This window comes from Lates calcarifer, linkage group LG21 (assembly GCF_001640805.2).
Source record: "Lates calcarifer isolate ASB-BC8 linkage group LG21, TLL_Latcal_v3, whole genome shotgun sequence".
Classification (NCBI taxonomy): Eukaryota; Metazoa; Chordata; class Actinopteri; family Centropomidae; genus Lates; species Lates calcarifer.
In genome coordinates this window covers 14,410,764-14,432,428 of record NC_066853.1, presented here as the reverse complement: position 1 = coordinate 14,432,428, position 21,665 = coordinate 14,410,764, and the positions used below count along the sequence as shown (strand labels likewise).

Genomic DNA, 21,665 nt, shown 5'->3' with positions numbered 1-21,665 from the left:
AGCCAGCTTTGACATCTGCAGATATGAGTTTCTGAAGAGGGGCCTGCTGAGGTTAGATGTGCTGAATAATATCCATTTTCATATCAGAAAAAACACTGCATTAAACATTGTCTTAGCTCACTGAGCTGAGGTCAACAGGTAATATAACCAACCTGTGAGGTGGCTCACCCCCGTAAGATAAACACATAAATGATCCCTGATAGAACCGATAATTAAAGGCACATCAGTAACAGGGAATGCTATTAAAACTAAACTATAAACTGGTGACATTAACTGCAAAAGAAGATTTTTATTGATACATTTCAGGTAGAATTTAGTTTTCAATAAGGAAAATGCTGTAAGAAACCTGAATTTGTTGCAACAAATTTAAAATAAAAGCTTTTATGCTAATTATTTTCTGTGATAATATTTTTCAGAGCTCATCATCTGTGACAGCTCTTGGCTCTCCTGACTGTAACCTCCCTGTGGCAGCTTCTCACAGACTCAATCAACTCCTCTTCCCCTCCCCCCTCAAACACACACACACAGACACACACACACAGAGACCCCCTTCCAAAAACCCATCAAAGAGTAATACAATGGCTCCATCTGTAGGATAAAGTAGAGAGTCGCAACAGGAAGTTACCCCAAAATCTGAGGTTTCAAACAGGAAGTTGGGTTTCCGAACTTTGACGGGCCAGAACCGGCACACGCTTCGACCCAAACTCACAATTTTCGGAGGACTTCTTCCAAAAATTGTCAAGGAGGGGCTGACAACATTTGAAGTGAATCTGGTCACCCGTCTAGAAACTGGACATCACACTATAAAATATGTCATTTCCTGCTATAAATAGGTGGCGCTACAACAATTGTATGAATATTGACATATGGATGTGTGCAGATAGGTACCATTAACAATCCTGTAAAGTTTGATGCAGTTTGGACAAAGTATGGCCGAAATATAGCAAAAATAAAGCAACTTCCTGTTTCGTGGCGAGTAATCGAACTTTGAGGGGCCATAACTTCCACGCCCTTCAACAAAAACTCAAAATCTGCCGCAATTTAACATCGTCTATGTCTTAAGAACATACTATTAAGTTTTGAAGTCAATGGGATAATGCGTCTAGGACTAGTTCGCGTTCAAGCGACCCCTGGAAATGGCCAAAAACACACAATTTTTTCACCTTCCGGTCAAAATAAAAATACTTTCTGTTGGGTTTAGAATATGGCTCCAAGAGACTTTTTGGTGCGTCATGGGATGTTACATATGTGTGCAGATTTTCAGATTTTTAGGCGCAACGGGCTTGAGGGGCTGTTCCGTTTAAAAATGTAGGTGGCGCTACCGAGGGCATTTTACCACGCCCATGCTCAAGACCCCTAAATTATTAAATTTTTCGCCGTGCCTGACGCGTCTGCAAATTTTGGTAAGTTTTCACGCATGTTAAGGCCCTCAAAAAGCCGATCTAAGAGGCGGAAAAAGAAGAAAAAAAATAATAATAATAATAATAATAATAATAATAATAATAATAAAGACCGAAAACAAGAGGGTCCTTGCAACTCGTTGCATGGCCCCGTTGGGCCCACGCAACTCGTTGCTCGGGCCCTAATAATAATAAACCGAACGAAAACAAGAGGGTCCTTGCAACTCGTTGCATGGCCCCGTTGGGCCCACGCAACTCGTTGCTCGGGCCCTAATAATAATAATAAACAGACCGAAAACAAGAGGGTCCTTGCAACTCGTTGCATGGCCCCGTTGGGCCCACGCAACTCGTTGCTCGGGCCCTAATAATACTTGAATGAAACAATAAGTAGAGAGACGGTACAAAAAGGTAATGTGGATTAACTGGCATAACTACGCAATATATTTTTTTCTAAATAATATCTAATTATCAAAAAATAAAAATTACTGATTGGCTTGATGAAAAAAGAAAAAAAGAAACAGAGGAACCACTTGCTCATTCTCCCTGACTCACCCATGACAAGTAGGCTGTCTTGGCTCTGAGGTAAAAGACAGGTCAGGATGAGTAGAAAAGAAGTGGATGTCAAACAGCCCACCAAGAATAACATCTCCTGCTTTGTGCATCCCATTTAGATGAAATTGTCCCTGTAACCAACAAGAATAAAGAGGGGAAGACACAGCAGAGGAGAAGTAGGAATACAACAAGAACAAGAACAAATTTATGTTTAAGAATGCCCTCATGGCTCTTCTGTGGTTCACCCCTTTTCTGAGTGCAGTCTGTATGTTTTATCACTATGTCACCCCCTTATATTGACTTGCAGTATTGTTTAATCTTGCACACCACACATCAGAGCAGAAGAATAGGAAGGGGCAGGGCCTAAAATGCATATCATTTCAGATGGGTGAATTAATGTGTGCATATTTGAAAACATTCCTGCAAGGCAATGTTAGCAATGTCTCCAACCTAAATTAAAATTTGGAATGACTACAGTGAAGTTCTACTGAAAATGGAATGACAGTCACATTTTGTCTGTGTTAGGTTTTTTATTGTCATATCAACTTATAAATAGGTACATTAAGTTAAAGATAAAACAGACAAATGCACAAATCAGGTCTGAGTATGTGGATTTCAATTTCACACATTTACAGAGCTTAATTAAATGTCCACTAAATAGTAGCAGCAGCACACTAACACATTTGTACCAGGTGTGGTGGTCCACTAAGGTTGGCTTTTCCTGATTTTTGCTAACCTTTTTTTCTGTAGAACAGAGAAAAGTTGGGGGCCTGACCAGCAAGGAAGGAACTTGTGAGCACTTCTTCCTGTGTTTGGACTGACTTTTTCAGTTGTTTTGACAAAGGTGTGTTACCACCATACGTCATCAAACTGGAGTTTGTTTAACAGGTAACAGGTCTTATATCTTTTCATACTTTTGTCCAGATGTTTTTTGGGCAGAGACAGAGGTGCTTTTTAGTTATTCTCGTCTGGACATGGTGAGTTATGAGCCTGTCTTAGCATCTGAAATGATTTCCAATCTGAGGTATCTGAAGAGGTCACGCATGCCTGGTGCTTACATGGCTGCGTGTAGCCAGTCAGAGCATGCCTAACACAGGGGATGTGTCTTAAAGAGTATCCATATCAGCTGACACTATGAGACTCAATCCCCATACATATAGGGTGGAGAGAACTTTCCAATCAGACATACACAAATTAAACAAATTTCTGAGTGGTTCATATCGTTGATTTTTTTTTCTCCTCAGATCCAAGGGAAGGAGAAGTGAATAAGTCAGTGTAGGGAGAGGGTCAGGGGGATGAGTCAGCAAAACAAAACATTGGCAAAGATGAGGTCCTGTAACTTTAATTAAGTATTTATTTTAACTCAAACTATTATTTTTCCCTTAACCTAAGTTGTTTTTGGTGCATGAACCTAACCGAACATTTACCATTCGTATTGTAACATCATGAAATGGTTAGTTATTTGTTTTCAGAAGTGAATTTTAACAGTTTATCATGGCCTATCTCCTGATTGGCCAAGATGATGTCCTCTAATCTTAATGAAGTATTTATTTTAACTCAAAACATGATCTTTCCCTGTAACCTAAATTTAGTTGTTTATGATGCATAATCCTAAAAGAACAATTACCATAGTATTGTAACATCATAAAATGGTTTGTCTTTTTTTTTTTAGAAGTGATTTTTAAAAGTTTATCATAGAATGCTTCCTGTTACCAGTATACTCTTTTGGGTCATTTAATAGAGTAAGGACAGACAACCTCCTCTGTGAATTAAGTTGGAGGACTTGGCAGATAATTTTATGGCATTGCTGTGCCTCGACCCATGATAGCTTTCTTTGTGTTTCTCTCTGGTCTCAGCAGGATTATGTAACACTTTGGTCCAAACAGTGCCACCAAGAGGCCAAAACTGGAGGCCAGGATGGCAAATACCTCCACTGCATCTGCATACTTGCCTGGTGAGCTGATATAAGCAGGGACAAATGCCACCCACACAGCACAGAAGATCAACATGCTGAAAGTTATGAGTTAGGCCTCATTGAAGTTGTCTGGAAGATTCCTTGCCAGAAATGCTAACAGGAAACTGAGGATAGCCAGTAAACCAATATAACCAAGTAACACTGCAAAACCAATTGTGGACCCAACTACACACTCATAAACTATCTTGTCATTGTGGTACTGGGTGTTTTTATGAGGTGCTGGTGAGGAAGAGAGAAGCCAGGCAGTACAGATTGTGGCTTGAATAGAAGTAAGAACAAGAACTGTTCCTCTCTGCTGCATAGCACCAAACCACTTCAGACTGGCTTCACCTCCTGGCTTGGAGGCCTTGAACACAGCCAGAACCACCATGGTTTTCACCAGGATACATGAGACACAAAGCACAAAGCTGATCCCAAATGCTGCGTGTCTCAGTTGGCATGTCCATACCCGGGGACGGCCAATAAAAAGTAGTGAACATAGGAAACAAAGCTTAAGTGACAACAACAGCTGGAAACTAAGTTCAGAATTGTTGGCACGTACTATAGGTGTGCTGCGATGATAGATGAAGATCCCAAGGACAATAGCACAGACAACTGTTCCCAGCAGTGAGGTGGCTGTCAAGAAGATACCCAGAGGATCGTGATAGGAGAGGAATTCTGTTGTTTTAGGAACACAGTGGTCACGCTGGGGACTGGACCAGAAATCCTCTGGACAACTGGTGCACTCCATGGAGTCTATGAAAACAACCAAAGTTTTGAGATACATGTTTGCACTATAAATCTAAACTGAAATGTTTAAAACACTCACCAGTCTTATTGCTGATCTTTCCCTCAGAGCAAGGGATGCAGTCAAAACAACACTCAGGTTCTCCCTTCTTTCTGGCAGTGCGGGTACCTGGAGGACAGCTCTCACTGCACACTGACCGGGGTGGCTGTAGACAAAAAAAAAACATATTTGTTGTTCTGCACAACTATAAAATAATTGGCATAACTCATTATAGAGTTATGCACCGGCCAAATGATAGTAATGTGAAAAATCAGAGGTGACCTTTTTGGATTCAAAGTTCCAGAAGATTTTGTCTTCATCAAGTGTGAGTTCTTCACCTTTGAAGGCTGACTTCTTAACCTCACCCACAGTCCGAACTTTAGTTCTTCCATCAGGAAGCCACTTCCAGTTCATGATATCATAGATTGGTAAGACATCACCATTCTCATCAAATGACACTTGATCACCAAATGATGTGGTGAACTTGACCTTTTCCAAGTAATATACAAACTGTGAATATTAAAATAAGGGATAGAGGCAGAAACAAAGGAGGTTGGTTATTAATATTACTCAGCATGGTGAACACAACAGGACCTAGTATCCAATAATCAAACTGTAAGCCAGATTTATGAATAACTGAAGTCATTAAAATTCCAGCAAATCATCTAATGTCACATTACCTATAATACCATATACCTAATCACAGGAGATTCTTCTCTCTGACAGGATAATACTAGCCACTACTATCACCCAGCAGTAGGGAAAATCTTTTCAGCTATCTGTCTACTATATTACAATTCATGATCTGATAGCTTTATACTTAATCATGTAGACTAAATGCTACTACACAAAAATATTACAAGCACATGATTTAGTTAAATTAAGAGGTGGAGTGTAAACTGATATCACACCTGCCATGGCTCCAGTCTTTGCAAATTTCCACAGCTGTGCCCACTGAAAGGCCCTCTCCCTGGCTCACACTGCAGCATGTTATCAAGGGCATATGCCAGAGCATACACAGCCTTATACACATTATACTCTGGCCTGAGGTTTGTAATGTCCAAGTACTCAGTCTCCACATTCTCTAGATCTTCCTGTCCAGTGCATAATGCTCCTCCAGCTTCCACCCAACCTGCTGGAGGTGGTGCAAATCTACATTGAAATGTATATTCCCAAAACTGATTTACCTGAAAAATATTTAGAACTGTATAGTATAAACCAATACAATATATCATTTTACAAATACGAGAGTAGATTGTATGAATAAACTCTCACCATGTTATTTCCATAGCTGTTGTTGTGGTGTAGGTCAGGATGTATTTGTAACAGGAAGTCTCTGAGCCCTGGTATTTCTCCTCGACGGATGGCAATGCCCAGTGTTCCACCCACGTACGGCATGAGGCGGGGGGTCTGGAGCACAGCAGATGATGTCCAGGCTTCACTAGCTATCCACTGCAGGCCTGTCACATTCTGCCTCACCACCTGTACATTGCATTATGAAAGGTAAATCAATTCATACTGTCATACCAATTAAGTAGTATTTAGTTTCCGCAGCTGACGTCATTCACACATGCAATTTTGTATTTTACGCATTAGTATGAGTGATGAATATCATCATAACTGGAGCTGGGTATATTTTTCTGAATAAGTGATCTTGTTATCATAACCTACAAGCAGTGTCCAAATCAATCAGAGGTTTAGCATATATAGGCCAATACTGTAGTAAATTACAGAATTGAATATTTATGTCAAGTGGTGGTATAATTGTATTTCAAGCCCAACCTCTTCCACAAGGTTAATCATGTGACTCTCATATGCAAACACAATGACCACACGAGCTGTGGATTTCTTCATTACGTCCACAATCCTCTTCAGTTCAGCTGGGTTGTCATCCCAGGGCAAAATCTCTATATAGGCCAGACAACCTCCACCAGATGGACCCAGGTCAGATTGGAAGGAACGGGCAGCATGGAATCCATAATCATTATCACTGATCAGCAGACCTGTCCAAGTCCAGCCAAAGCGTTTCAGAATCTGAATCATTGCATGCACCTGTGTGGATACAGCGGAATGATTCATGCACAGGCTGGAATAAACTTGAAATGGAAATCCTGCTAAACAGGTTCCATACTGGATCATGTTTAATTATTGCCTTTCAGTGTTGTTATCTGACACCATACAACTCCATCAATGATCCATAGAATATGACTTGTGATACACAAAATATTCGATTTTTTTTTCATTGCAGCATGTAATGCTCCATGAAAAATGTTTATCTACAACTGCTTTATTTTAAGCCGTTTCATTTTTTGGATAGGTTTTCACCTGGAAAGCATCACTTGGAATCGTTCTAAAGAAGGATGGAAACTTTTTCCGGTCACTCAGGCAGGAACATGTGGAAAAATAACTCACCTGTGAAAAACACAGAATGTACATCCTAAAACCAATTAATGCATTTACTGGGTCTCTCAAGTTTATGAGGTTGACTGCTTCATGTTTACAACTGACTTTAAATATTAAATTAAATCAAAATGATCAAAATGGTCTAACAGATGGTAAGGTAGAAAAACTTACCGTAGGCACTCTGTACAAACCTAAGACAGTGGAGATGGCAACAGAACGTGTGGAAGAATCGTCACCCACAATCCCCAGGACTGGAGGGGTTCCTACACAGGTCTTGTGTAATATAACTTGCTCCTCTAGACCGCTGGCTAATGACAGTCCTGCACGGAATCCAACTCCTAGTGTGTTGCAGTTATCATACAGACTGTATCCCAGAGTCACATTAGGTAGCAGGTTGGAGTTTCTGTTGATCTCATCAATAGCAAAGGCCATGGTCTGGGTCAGCCTAAATCCTATAACATCAAAACTAACACATAAAATACCAATGTTTACTACTGAAAAAATACAACATGGTACAGTAACTGTGCATATATAACATATATATGTAACAGCTACAGTTTTTGTGAATAATGAAGCCAGTTGAATAGCAACAACAATAATATTAAATAAATGACACAATAAATATAGCGTAATCTGCAAAGGGGTAATGTGGTTAAAATGGCATAAGTACACAATGTAATTCTTTCATAGTGATATCTGGTTATCTAAAAAAAGTTGGCTTGACTAAAAAAGAAAAGAAGAAACAGAGGAACTATTTCTTAATTTTACTGTGAGACTCACCCATGACAGGTAGGTTGTTGTGGCTCTGAGATAAAAGACAGGTCAGGATGAGTAGAAAAGAAGTGGATTTCAAACACCCCACCTAGAACAACATCTCCAGTCTTGTGCATCCCATTAAGATGAAACTGTCCCTGTAACTGACAAGAAGAGGAATAAAGAGGGGAGGACACAGCAGAGGAAAAGTTTGAATACAACAAGAAGAACAAGAACAAGTTGACGTCTAAAAATGCCCTCATGACTTTCCTCTGGTTCACCCCCCTTTCTAAATGCAGACTAAGTTTTTTTTCGCTATGGCACCCTCTTATGTTGACTTGTAATATTGTATTGTACACCACCCATCAGGGCAGAAGTAGTAGTATGGGCAGGGCCTAAATGCATTTCATTTCAGATAGATTCTCTACAGAGTTAGAATGAATATATGCAGTTTTGATATTATAAATTGCATCACATTTACTTCTGAATATGCATGTTTAGTTAAAAACAAAAAAGACTTTTTCACCTTCTAGTAAAAGTACTTGACTTGTTGTAAAATTAAATTTTTGTGATTTTTTTACTCAGTATTGAATTTGTGTATATGACAATGAACTGAATTAAATTCCCCAAATCAGACCTGAGTACGTGGATTACAATATAAAACATTTACAGAGTTGAACTAAATGTCCACTAAATGTTAGCAGCAGCATTCTAAGACATTTGGTGAAATAATTCCTCTTCTCATTTACTATCATTATCCTGTTTGAGTTGATATTCCATCTGCCTGGCATACATAGTAATTTGGCAGACATCAGATGGTCAGTTCTGCAGAAACATATGCTGGTTGGATGGTAAGATTCCACCTTTGGTTATCTCTGTCAGGCTTGCATGGGGACTAGATGTAAATACAATGCTTCACCAGGTTAAACATGCATGTGTGTGATAAGGGGCTGTTGGGGATGTTCTGCTGGGTTGTGAAACTATGTCTTGACAGCCCCACAGACTGGGTCACCCCAGCTAGCTTCAGTGGTACCTCCTGGGCCCATTTGGATGCTAAGTAACTTTGTAGAGGTAAAGACATTCAGCAGAGTGGGCAGGATAGTGGTACCCCTTGGGTCAGATCTCAGGCTGGGTTTACCATGAATTAGGGTTATCACAGTTATTACAGTTTATCCTCCAACCTCCACTGATCTCATTAGTGGTAGTAGACCCTCAACACAGGTCTGAAATGCTTTCGAATCAAAGTTAACTTAAGAGGCCACGCATGTGTGGTAGCCACACATATCCAATCAGTGCGTAGCTACCACAGGTGGTGTGTCTTTGAGTATTCATATCAACTGACCCCATGAGGGTGAATTGTGAATTGTATCCAACTGATTTCTACATTTTCCACTGCTAGCACAACTAAGTCATTCAAAAATTGTTCATCAGTTCATACAGTTGTATTTTTTTCTTCCAACTCTCAAATCCCAGGGAATGTAAAAATAAATCTACTGACAAAAACAGTATAATAATATAGTATAATAATGTAATAATGTAAATATTTTTAATTGACATTTTGCTATTGCTGATTTGTTTGGTGTTGATTACTGTTGCACAATTCGAATCAATGAAAAATAAAAAGTGGATGAGATTCATTAATTAATTTAATTGAAGTGTTGAGATCCCATAATAAACAACCTAATAGGTAACAGGTTGTCACTACCCAAAGTTAAATTTTATTGCGAGGTTACCTCCAGCGATTGTCTGAGACAGCATCAGTTATTTCAAAAAATGCCCCAAAATGATATATGTTCCTGTTCAAGACACAAAGCCCTCTATTGGTCATACTTATTACCAAAAGAGCAAAGAAGTGAGCAGATTTTATTATAAAGCCAATAAGTCAGTGTAGGGAAAAGGTCAGGGGGATGGATGAGTCAGCAAAACAAAACATTGGCAAAGATGAGGTCCTATAACTTTAATTAAGTATTTATTTTAACTAAAACTTTTTAAAATAAAAATTTTATGGCTTTGTGGTGCCTCGGCCCATGATAGCTTTCTTTGTGTTCCTCTCTGGTCTCAGCAGGATTATGTAACATTTGGGTCCAAACAGTGCCACCAAGAGGCCAAAGCTGGAGGCCAGGATGGCAAATACCTCCACTGCATCTGCATATTTGCCTGGTGAGCTGATATAAGCAGGGACAAATGCCACCCACACAGCACAGAAGATCAGCATGCTGAAAGTTATGAGTTTGGCCTCATTGAAGTTGTCTGGAAGATTCCTTGCCAGAAATGCTAACAGGAAACTGAGGATAGCCAGTAAACCAATATAGCCAAGTAACACTGCAAAACCAATTGTGGACCCAACTACACATTCATAAACTATCTTGTCATTGTGGTATTGCAAGTTTTTATGAGGTGCTGGTGAGGAAGAGAGAAGCCAGGCAGTACAGATTGTGGCTTGAATAGAGGTAAGAACCAGAACTGTCCCTCTCTGCTGTAAAACACCAAACCACTTCAGACTGGCTTCACCTCCTGGCTTGGAGGCCTTGAACACAGCCAGAACCACCATGGTTTTCACCAGGATACATGAGACACAAAGCACAAAGCTGATCCCAAATGCTGCATGTCTCAGTTGGCATGTCCATAAAGTGGGACGGCCGATAAACAGCAGTGAACACAGGAAACAAAGCTTAAGTGACAGCAACAGCTGGAAACTAAGCTCTGAATTGTTGGCACGCACTATAGGTGTGCTGCGATGATAGACAAAGATCCCCAATATAACAGCACAGATAAATGTGCCCAGCAACGAGGTGGCTGTCAAGCAGATTCCCAGAGGCTCATGATAGGAGAGAAAGTCAATTTTTTTAGGAACACAATGGTCACGATGGGAGCTGGACCAGAAATCTTCTGGACAACTGGTGCACTCCATGGAGTCTATGAAAATAGGGAGTGTTGAGATACATGTTTATACTATATTTCCAAATTGCAATGTTTAAAACTAAACACTCACCAGTCTTATTGCTGATCATTCCCTCAGAACAAGGGATGCAGTCAAAACAACACTCAGGTTCTCCCTTCTTTCTGGCCACGCGGGTACCTGGAGGACAGCTCTCACTGCACACTGACCGTGGTGGCTGTGAGGAGAAAAAAAAAAAAAATCTGATGCTCTACACCACTATACACTGCTATGATGAGTTATCCATGGGCCAAATGATAGTAATGTGAAAAATCAGAGGAAACCTTTTTGGATTCAAAATTCCAGAAGATTTTGTCTTCATCAAGTGTGAGTTCTTCACCTTTGAAGGCTGACTTCTTAACCTCACCCACAGTCCGAACTTTAGTTCTTCCATCAGGAAGCCACTGCCAGTTCATGATATCATAGATTGGTAAGACATCACCATTCTCATCAAATGACACTGGGTCACCAAATGGGGTGGTGAAATTGACCTTTTCCAAGTAATACAGGAGCTATAAAAAAACAGAATAATAGACAAAGGGAAAACCACAGAGGATAGATAAAAATGATCTATATTATTAATTACCATGGTAATCACAGCATGACCAAGTATTCAGTGATCAATGCATACTACACTTATAAACATTTTAAGCCATAAAAAAGTCTACAAAATCATTTTCTTTGAAGTAAGGTTACATTATGTATAATACCATATACTTAGTCACATGACACTGGGGTCTCTTACCTGGTGATATTGGCCAATGCCTTCACCCATCAGTAGGAAAAATCCTTTCAGCCATGTATATAGCATTTTACAGTTGATAATACAACTTTGTACTTGCCATACAAAAATGCTATTGAAAGCTACAATACAAGAAATATTACAAGAGCAAGAGAACAAACTGTTTTCCCACCTGCCATGGTTCTAGTCTCCGTAAATTCCCACAGCTGTGCTCGCTGAAAGGCCCTCTCCCTGGCTCACACTGCAACACGGTATCGAGGGCATATGCCAGAGCATACACAGCCTTGTACACATTATACTCTGGCCTGAGATTTAAAATGTCCAAGTACTCAGTCTCCACACTCTCTAGATCTTCCTGTCCAGTACATAATGATCTCCCAGCTTCCACCCAACCTGCTGGAGGTGGTGCAAATCTACACTGAAATGTGTGTTCCCAAAACTGACTTACCTGAAACACATTTAAAAACTGTGTATTATGAACAAAGATATATTATTCATATAAACACCAGATTAGATTGCAAGGTTAAACTCTCACCATGTTATTTCCATAGCTGTTGTGGTGTAGGTCAGGACGTATTTGTAACAGGAAGTCTTTGAGCCCTGGCATTTCTCCTCGGCGGATGGCAATGCCCAGTGTTCCACCCAGGTACGGCATGAGGCGGGGTGTCTGAAGCACAGCAAATGCTGTCCAGGCTTCACTGGCTATCCACTGCAGGCCTGTCACATTCTGCCTCACCACCTGTACATTGCATTATACTGAGTAACTCAATTCATACAGCCCAATAATTATTATTTGGTGTATTTAAATTAAACTACAACAGTGACATTAACATATTGACAGACATTTTAAAGTTTTACTATCTTACTATCTGACCTCTTCCATGAGGTCAATCATGTGACCTTCATGTGCAAACACAATGACCACACGAGCTGTGGATTTTTTCATCACATCCACAATCCTCTTCAGTTCAGATTGATCTCCATCCCCAGGCAAAATCTCTGTATAGGCCAGACAACCTCCACCAGACGGGCCGAGGTCAGATTGGAAGGATTGGGCAGCATGGAGTCCATAATCATTATCACTGAACAGCAGACCTGCCCAAGTCCAGCCAAAGTGTTTCAGAATTTGAATCATAGCACGCACCTGTGTGGATACATTTGAGGAATAGCGCACCAGTTTGAATATTTTTTCACCAGAAATCTACAATGGACAATGTTTAATTATTGCCTTTCAGAGTTGTTATACAACTCAATAAATGAGTCAAATAATGTTACTGGTGATATACAAAATATATTATACATATGTGTGTGTGTGTTTGTGTGTGTGTGTGCATCTAAATCACAGAACAGGGATATACCTCCTGACAAATGTGATTGCTCTACTTTTTTTCATTTTACTGATAGATTTTCACCTGGAAAGCATCACTTGGAATTGTCCTAAAGAAGGATGGAAACTTTTGCCGGTCACTCAGGCAGGAACATGTGGAATAATGACTCACCTATGGAAAACACAGACTGTACATCCTAAAAACATTCAAAGCCTTTACAGGGTCTTTCAGTTTGTAAGGTTGACTGTTTCATAACTAACTTTAAATATGAAATTCAATCAAAAAGTACTGATCAAAAAGATCTAACAGATGGTAAGGTAGAAAAACTTACCGTAGGCACTCTGTACAAACCTAAGACAGTGGAGATGGCAATAGAACGTGTAGAGGAATCGTCACCCACAATACCTAGGACTGGAGGGGTTCCTACACAGGTCTCATGTAATATGACTTGCTCCTCTTGACCACTGGCTAATGACAATGCTGCACGGAATCCAATTCCTAGTTGGTTGCAGTTATCATACAGACTGTATCCCAGAGTCACATTAGGTAGCAGGTTGGAGTTTCTGTTGATCTCATCAATGGCAAAGGCCATGGTCTGTGCCTGTCTGAATCCTAGAACATCAAAACTAATAAAAAAAATAACACTGTTATTTTATTGAAAAATATAACAGTAACCATGCATATACATGTTACATAACATTGTTTTGCAAACAGTGAGGACAGTTTAACTGCTACAACTGAAACACCTGAATGAAACAAATTAAAATAAAGGATTCTGTGTTTTTTAAAAAAAGCACCATTATAAATTGGCATGATTACACAATGAAATTTTTACACAGTACTATCTGAATTTAAAAAAAAAAAGCATTTTAACAGTGGGATTGATTTTCCCCAGTTTCTGCATGTGTCAGTTTCCCTGACAGACTCACCCATGGCAGGTAGGCTGTTCTGGCTCTGAGGTAAAAGACAGGTCAGGAAAGGCAGAAAAGAAGTGGATTTCAAACAGCCCACCTAGAACCACATCTCCTGCTTTGTACATCCCATTTAGATGAAACTGTCCCTGTAACTGACAGGGGGATGAATAAAGAGGGGAGGAAACAGCAGAAGAAAAGTAGAAATACAAGAAGAACAAGTTAGTGTTCAAGAATGCACTCATGACTTTCCACTGGTTTACCTCCTTTCTGAGTGCAAAGTTTTATTGCAGTCACCTGCTTTTATTGACTTACAGTATTGTTTAATCTTGCACACCACCCATCAGGGCAGAAGTAGAAGTAGGGGCAGGGCGTAAAATGCATTTCATTTCCAACAGATTTTCTACTGAGGTATAATTAATGAGTTCTCCATGGCCATGTTAAATAAAAATAGATAAAGATAAAATATTTTTTTTCCTCTGATTGGCTCTGTGGTTTAACACCTGTGTATGATGAGTGTACCAAATCAAACTCCCCAAGTGGACAAATCAGCTGAGTATGTGTAATTCACTTTCACACATTAACAGAGTTCACTTTTTGTTTGTTTGTTTTTGTATCTGTCTAGCACCCATTGTAAACTGGCAGATATCAGAATATTGTCTGTTTAACACAGGTTACCCCACAAGAGTGGAGTCTGCCCACTTCATAATGTTAACAATTTGCTATTTTGAATGTTTATAAATTATGCATATGCATGTGGGCATATGTGCAGACTCGTATACAAATAGTGAAGCACAACTTCGTATACACAACTGTATATCTAGGATTACAGGCAGAAACCTGTAAAGGAGCTTTAATTGGTTTCCCCTTACCTGAAACATAGCGGAATATTATTTAAAATCTTAAGAGTAGTTGGTGTTTAAATAATTATGTATGTATGTAGTTGTCAGCATATTGCTGTTGTTTTAATCTAAGACCCAAAACGTACGGTAATTGTGTTTAGATTATATTGTAGAAGGAATTCCAACAACGCACAATGAGAATTGACATTACCAGGTTCAGCTTTTTAACCCACAATGTGTCACAATCTGCAAGCTCACCAGCGTCTTGACAGTTAATCTGTTTAGGTAACCTTGTCTTTTAGTTTGTGCTCATTACCTGTATTTTGTACCTGTATCTGTCTGCATACCTGCCTGGTTGTCCACCAGTCAGTCCTGCAAGAAGTGCTGTTTAAAGCAGCATGCCACCATGCCATCCCTGGTTGGCCTACTTCACCTGCTTCATTCACTTTGTTAATGTTTTCCCCTTGTAATTTCACATTTTTATATCCCTGTATATGAAATTAAGGAGGAGGTGGAATACCTGCCATTTTCTCCCGTGGTTTCACCTGCATTGGTCATTTTTATTGACATCTATTTATCATTATTAGCAGTCACGATAAAATACTTTTACTCAGTGATTTCAATTTTCAGGTCCACACTAATTCAAGGGCTTTGGATTTTCTGGATCGTATTGCCAGTCTTAGTCTTATCCAGCATGTACAGAAGGCCACCCACACTTATGGAAATACATCATAGTTAATACTAGAGGTATTGATGTTGACATGTCAATTGTAGTCAAATCCCTCTTTCTGATCCTTTCTATTTCTTTTTTAACACTATTGATTTTATACCAAATGACTGTTGAGAGACTGTTGCTGCCAAGGTGACATAAACAAGGAAGTTGTTGACACATTTGCAAATCCGGTGAATACCTCTCCTACATTTATCACTGACACAGCCAATTGCCTTTTTGACAATTTTTATGATTAATTGAAATACTCATCAGATACAGTTGCCCCTGTACAAATCAAAGGAACACAACTAATTCACAAATCACCATGGAAAACCACTGCAATTTGTCAGCTGAAAAGAAATTGTTTAAAAGCTGAAAGATGATGGAGGAAAAGCAAATTGCATGTTCACTTTGACATCTGTAAAAACCATGTTTTAATGCAAGGTAAGCCCATTTCTAAAAGATTACTACAAAAAAAAACAGTCCCAATCCACAACTGATTTTCGGTTTTCTAAATCCCCCACCTGCTCACAGTCTTCATAATGACTAAACCCTTAAATCAATGAATTTGTTACATTTTTAAAAAATTGATTAAGTCTAATTGTGTTTTAGACATTATCCCAACCAAGCTGTTTAAATGCTGCTACCATAGCCTTTCCCATGAAACAACAACAAAAATAAATTCCTTTCCTTATCCCAGCATTTTTCCAACTGCTTTTAAAACTTAAACAAACTTCTCCACAAGAAATCCAGTCTGGATTGCTCTGAGTTAAAAAAAAATTACTGACTTGTTTCTAATCTGCTTTTCCTGGTAAGCCTTTAAAGAAAATCATCTTTAATCAACTACTTGCTCATTTAATCAACCAAATTTTAGAAAAGCTCAAGTCCAGTTATCAAGCAAACTACAGCACAAAGACTGCCCTGCTGAAAGTTGTAAATGACCTGAGAATTACTTAGGATTCTAACAACATATCTTTCCCACCCAGTGCAGGATACTCTGAGAGCACTGAGCAGCTCCTTCAGCAATAGGCTGCTTCACCCAAAGTGTGTGAAAGAGAGGTATCACAGGTCCTTCCTTCCTGTTACAGTCAGACTCCATAACCAGCTCTGCTCCCAGTAGATCACACAATCACACGGACTTTGACTGGCAAACACTGCACTTTAATCTGTACTGATGAAACAGCTGCTATCGCTCACTGTGCAATATTATTTCACTTAGAGTTACTATTTCAAACAGTGAAATGTCAGTGCTCAAATCCAATCTGTTACTGTGTACATAGTGCTGTTTATATTGTTAATATTGTTTATAATTTTCTACATATTGTTAAAAATTATCTTGCTTTGTATCTTGTATTATTTAAATCTTGCTTTTCTATTTTTGCGACTGAAACACTGTCAATTTCCCCACTGTGGGACTAAAAAAAGGATTATTGTATTGTATTGCATCATATTGTGTCATAACGTACCTTACCTCACCTTATCTTATATAACAGTGTAAGTCACTTTTATTGACACTACTCTATTGGTGCCTATTTGGTGATGATCACTGTTGCAAAGTGCAAGTGAATGCAAAATAAAGAGTTCATCAGATTAACTCCAACCATCCATTATCTGTTACCTATACCGCTTATTCTTAAGGGTCCACTATCAGTTTAGTTAGAGGACATGGCAGATAATTTTATGGCTTTGTGGTGCCTCGGCCCATGATAGCTTTCTTTGTGTTTCTCTCTGGTCTCAGCAGGATTATGTAACACTTGGGTCCAAACAGTGCCACCAAGAGGCCAAAACTGGAGGCCAGGATGGCAAATACCTCCACTGCATCTGCATATTTACCTGGTGAGCTGATATAAGCAGGGACAAATGCCACCCACACAGCACAGAAGATCAGCATGCTGAAAGTGATGAGTTTGGCCTCATTGAAGTTGTCTGGAAGGTTCCTTGCCAGAAATGCTAACAGGAAACTGAGGATAGCCAGTAAACCAATATAGCCAAGTAACACTGCAAAACCAACTGTGGACCCAACTACACACTCATAAACTATCTTGTCATTGTGGTATTGCAAGTTTTTATGAGGTGCTGGTGAGGAAGAGAGAAGCCAGGCAGTACAGATTACTGCTTGAACAGAAGTAAGAACCAGAACTGTCCCTCTCTGCTGAAAAACACCAAACCACTTCAGACTGGCTTCACCTCCTGGCTTGGAGGCCTTGAACACAGCCAGAACCACCATGGTTTTCACCAGGATACATGAGACGCAAAGCACAAAGCTGATCCCAAATGCTGCATGTCTCAGTTGGCATGTCCATAGTCTGGGTCGTCCAATAAACAGCAATGAACAGAGGAAACATAACTTAAGTGACAATAATAGCTGGAAGCTAAGTTCAGAATTGTTGGCGCGAACTATAGGAGTTCTGCGATGATAGATGAAGATCCCCAGGACAACAGCACAGATAAATGTGCCCAGCAAAGAAGTGGCTGTCAAGCAGATACCCAAAGGCTCATGATAGGAGAGGAAGTCTATTTTCTTAGGGAGACAATGGTCACGATGGGAGCTGGACCAGAAATCTTCTGGACAACTGGTGCACTCCATGGAGTCTAGGAAAATAAGCAAAGTGTTGAGATACACACTTATATTTAATCTCCAAACTGCAATGCTTAAAACTGAACACTCACCAGTCTTATTGCTGATCTTTCCCTCAGAACAAGGGATGCAGTCAAAACAACACTCAGGTTGCCCCTTCTTTCTGGCCATGCGGGTACCTGGAGGACAGCTCTCACTGCACACTGACTGAAGTGGCTGTAGGGAGAAAAAAAATATATCTAGTATTCTACACCATTATACATTGCTATAATGAGTTTTCCATGGGCCAAAAGGCAGTGGCAGTGGTGAAAAATCAGGTGACCTTTTTGGATTCAAAGTTCCAGAAGATTTTGTCTTCATCAAGTGTGAGTTCTTCACTTTTGAAGGCTGACTTCTTAACCTCACCCACAGTCTGAACTTTAGTTCTTCCATCAGGGAGCAACATCCAGTTCATGATATCATAGATTGGTAAGACATCACCATTCTTATCAAATGACACTTGATCACCAAATGATGTGGTGAAGTTGACTTTTTCCAAATAATACACAAGCTATTAAAATCGGAGAAAGGGATAGAGGTAAAAACAAAGATGATAGATTAAAAAAGAGCATTCCATTATTGACCAAGGCAAACACACCAGGACCTATCATTCAAAAATCAAACTGCATAATGCATTGATGAATACGTGAATTCATTAAAAAAATCCAGCAAACTATTTTCTCTAAGAGACATCATATTACCTTTAATACCATATACATAGCCAAAAGAGATTTTTCCATATGAAATGATTCCTTACAACCTGAAGATACTAGCCATTGCTGTCACCCAGCAGTGAGGAAACTCCTTTCAACAATCTACATCAGTCTCATTGCTTTGTTCTTACTGTAGTCCTACATGCCTAAATGCTACTACACAAGTAATATTGTAAGCACAGGATGAGGTTGCATAAACAGGTAGAGTGTAAACTGATATCACACCTGCCATGGCTCCAGTTTTTGTAAATTACCACAGCTGTTCCCACTGAAAGGCCCTCTCCCTGGCTCACACTGCAGCATGTTATCAAGGGCATATGCCAGAGCATACACAGCCTTGTACACATTATACTCTGGCCTGAGGTTTGAAATGTCCAAGAACTCAGTCTCCACACTCTCTAGATCTTCCTGTCCAGTGCATAATGCTCCTCCAGCTTCCACCCAACCTGCTGGAGGTGGTGCAAATCTACACTGAAATGTGTGTTCCCAAAACTGATTTACCTGAAAAATATTCAAAACTGTGTACCATAAACATGACAAATTATTCTTGTAAATAGCAGATCAGATTGTAAGGTTAAACTCTCACCACATTATTTCCATAGCTGTTGTGGTGTAGGTCAGGACGTATTTGTAACAGGAAGTCTCTGAGCCCTGGTATTTCTCCTCGACGGATGGCAATGCCCAGTGTTCCACCCAAGTACGGCATGAGGTGGGGGGTCTGGAGCACACTAGATGATATCCAGGCTTCACTGGCTATCCACTGCAGGCCTGTCACATTCTGCCTCACCACCTGTACATTGTATTATACCAAGTATATGAGTTCATGTATTTTTGCTGTCAAATAGAACAAAAATTGTCTGTTTGACATACACTTAGTTGTATGATGATATTCAGGTATAATCAAGTTGTATTTCAAACCTGACCTCTTCCATGAGGTCAATCATGTGGCCCTCATAGGCAAACACAATGACCACACGAGCTGTGGATTTCTTCATCACACCCACAATCCTCTTTAGTTCAGCTGGGTCATTGTCCTTGGGCAAAATCTCTGTATATGCCAGACAACCTCCACCAGATGGACCCAGGTCAGATTGGAAGGATCGGGCAGCGTGGAGTCCATAATCATCATCACTGAGCAGCAGACCTATCCATGTCCAGCCAAAGCGTTTTAGAATCTGAATCATAGCACGCACCTAAGTGAGGACAGAGTGGAGGGATTAGAGCACAGGCTGGAATAAACTGTCACTGAAAATGCTGCTAAATGGGTTTCACAGTTTCCAATCAGTGTTGTTATCTGACAACATATAACTTGAACAATGACACATAAAATGTGAGTGGTGATACACAAAATGTTCAGTTTTTAAAGCATAAAAGGAATGTACTTCCTGCAAAATGTTTATCTGCAATTGATTTCTTTTTATTTTTCATTTTGCTGAGAGATTTTCACCTGGAAAGCATCACTTGGAATCGTTCTAAAGAAGGATGGAAACTTTTTCCGGTCACTCAGGCAGGAACATGTGGAAAAATAACTCACCTGTGAAAAGCAAAGACTGTAAAAATAGTCACTGCCTTCAGTAGGTCTGTCAACTTTTTAAGATTGACTGCTTCACAAATGATTTCAAATTTGAAATTCAATCAAAATAATCCCAAAAAATGAATAGATGGTAAGGCAGAAAAACTTACCATAGGCACTCTGTACAAACCTAAGACAGAGGAGATAGCAACAGAACGTGTAGAAGAATCGTCACCCACAATCCCGAGAACTGGAGGGGTTCCTACACAGGTCTCATGCAATAAAACTTGCTCCTCTTGACCACTGGCTAATGACAATGCTGCACGAAATCCAATCCCTAGTTTGTTGCAATTATCATACAGACTGTATCCCAGAGTCACATTAGGTAGCAGGAGGGAGTTTCTATTGATCTCATCAATAGCAAAGGCCATGGTCTGTGCCTGTCTGAATCCTATAACATCAAGACTAACACATAAAATACCTCTTCAGTTCAGTACTAAAAAGTAACAAGTTACACAGTAACTGTGCAAACATACACACGTTGCACAATTATAAATTTTACAATGTATGAATACAGATGATTCACAACAACTATAACATTTTAATTAAAAAAAACATTGTGTAAAAATAAAAAATTTAGAATGGCATAAATACACAATGTAATTATTTCACAATATTATGTGATTATGAAAAAAACATTCCACTTATGGGCTACATTTTCTGTAGTTTATGCTTTTTCCCTGACATACTCACCCATGACAGGTAGGCTGCTCTGGCTCTGAGGTAAAAGACAGGTCAGGATAAGTAGAAAAGAAGTGCATTTCAAAAAGCCCACCTAGAACCACATCTCCAGTTTTGTGCATCCCATTTAGATGAAACTGTCCCTGTAACTGGCAAGAGGAAGAATAAAGAGGGGAGGACACAGTAGAGGAAAAGTAGGAAAACAACATGAACAAGTTGATGCCTAAAAATGCACTCATGACTTCCCTCTGGTTCACCCCTTTTCTGAGTGCAGTCATTAAGTTTTATCACTATGTCAACCCCTTTTATTGAGTTAGAGAATTGTTTAATCTTGCACACCACCCATTAGGGCAGGTGAAGAAGTGAGGGCAGGGCCTAAAATGTGTTTCATCAGGATAATTTTTTTACTTTGTCAGCATTAACGTGTGCACTTTTAATATCTCACAAGGTCTCACGGCCATATTAGCTACATTTTCAACATTTCAAGGTTCACTAAAAGTTCATGACACATTATGTCTGTATTTTGATCGTCATATTAAGTGGTCTTTGACTAATTAAGTGGATGATATGTAGGGTTGCCAATGGATGGAAAATTTCTGGTAAATTTCAGGAAACTTTCCATGGGAAGTTAAGCTGGGGAATTTTAGAAATATTCCAATTTGGAAACTTTTTTTTGAAAATATTTTACAATTGATGCTGAATAAATTAATAGAAGCAGACTAAATGAACAGATGAACACTCAAATCTTCTAAATCAAAC

General features: G+C 39.5%; 3 protein-coding genes across 3 annotated transcripts in view; all 3 read right to left on the bottom strand.

Annotated features, from left to right (window-relative positions):
- The window catches only part of LOC108899786 (extracellular calcium-sensing receptor-like), a 159,435-nt gene that overhangs the window by 24,233 nt on the left and 113,537 nt on the right, over positions 1–21,665 (bottom strand). The gene's annotated exons all lie outside the window — the stretch shown is intronic.
- LOC108900954 (extracellular calcium-sensing receptor-like) lies at positions 3,685–8,001 on the bottom strand. The gene is given in 9 exon segments (XM_018702247.2): positions 3,685–4,662; positions 4,736–4,859; positions 4,976–5,203; positions 5,605–5,880; positions 5,969–6,175; positions 6,476–6,745; positions 7,019–7,105; positions 7,268–7,562; positions 7,877–8,001. Coding segments are annotated over 9 exon segments (2,511 nt in total). The 5' UTR covers positions 7,987–8,001; the 3' UTR covers positions 3,685–3,748.
- LOC108900953 (extracellular calcium-sensing receptor-like) lies at positions 16,667–21,358 on the bottom strand. The gene is made up of 9 exons (XM_018702246.2): positions 20,919–21,358; positions 20,336–20,630; positions 20,100–20,186; positions 19,576–19,845; positions 19,239–19,442; positions 18,878–19,153; positions 18,223–18,450; positions 17,993–18,116; positions 16,667–17,914 (listed from the first exon to the last, which is right to left on the bottom strand). Exons 1-9 carry the CDS (start codon positions 21,182–21,184, stop codon positions 17,001–17,003), a joined length of 2,664 nt encoding a protein of 887 aa, XP_018557762.1. The 5' UTR covers positions 21,185–21,358; the 3' UTR covers positions 16,667–17,000.

Excerpts from the sequence above, each read along its gene's own strand:
- LOC108900953 (XM_018702246.2), bottom strand. The coding sequence starts at position 21,184 with ATGACTGCACTCAGAAAAGGGGTGAACCAGAGGGAAGTCATGAGTGCA. Across the intron at positions 18,117-18,222 it reads GGAACTTTGAATCCAAAAAG|CCACTTCAGTCAGTGTGCAG; the intron begins GTCACCTGATTT and ends TTCTCCCTACAG. Across the intron at positions 17,915-17,992 it reads AAAGATCAGCAATAAGACTG|ACTCCATGGAGTGCACCAGT; the intron begins GTGAGTGTTCAG and ends TTATTTTCCTAG.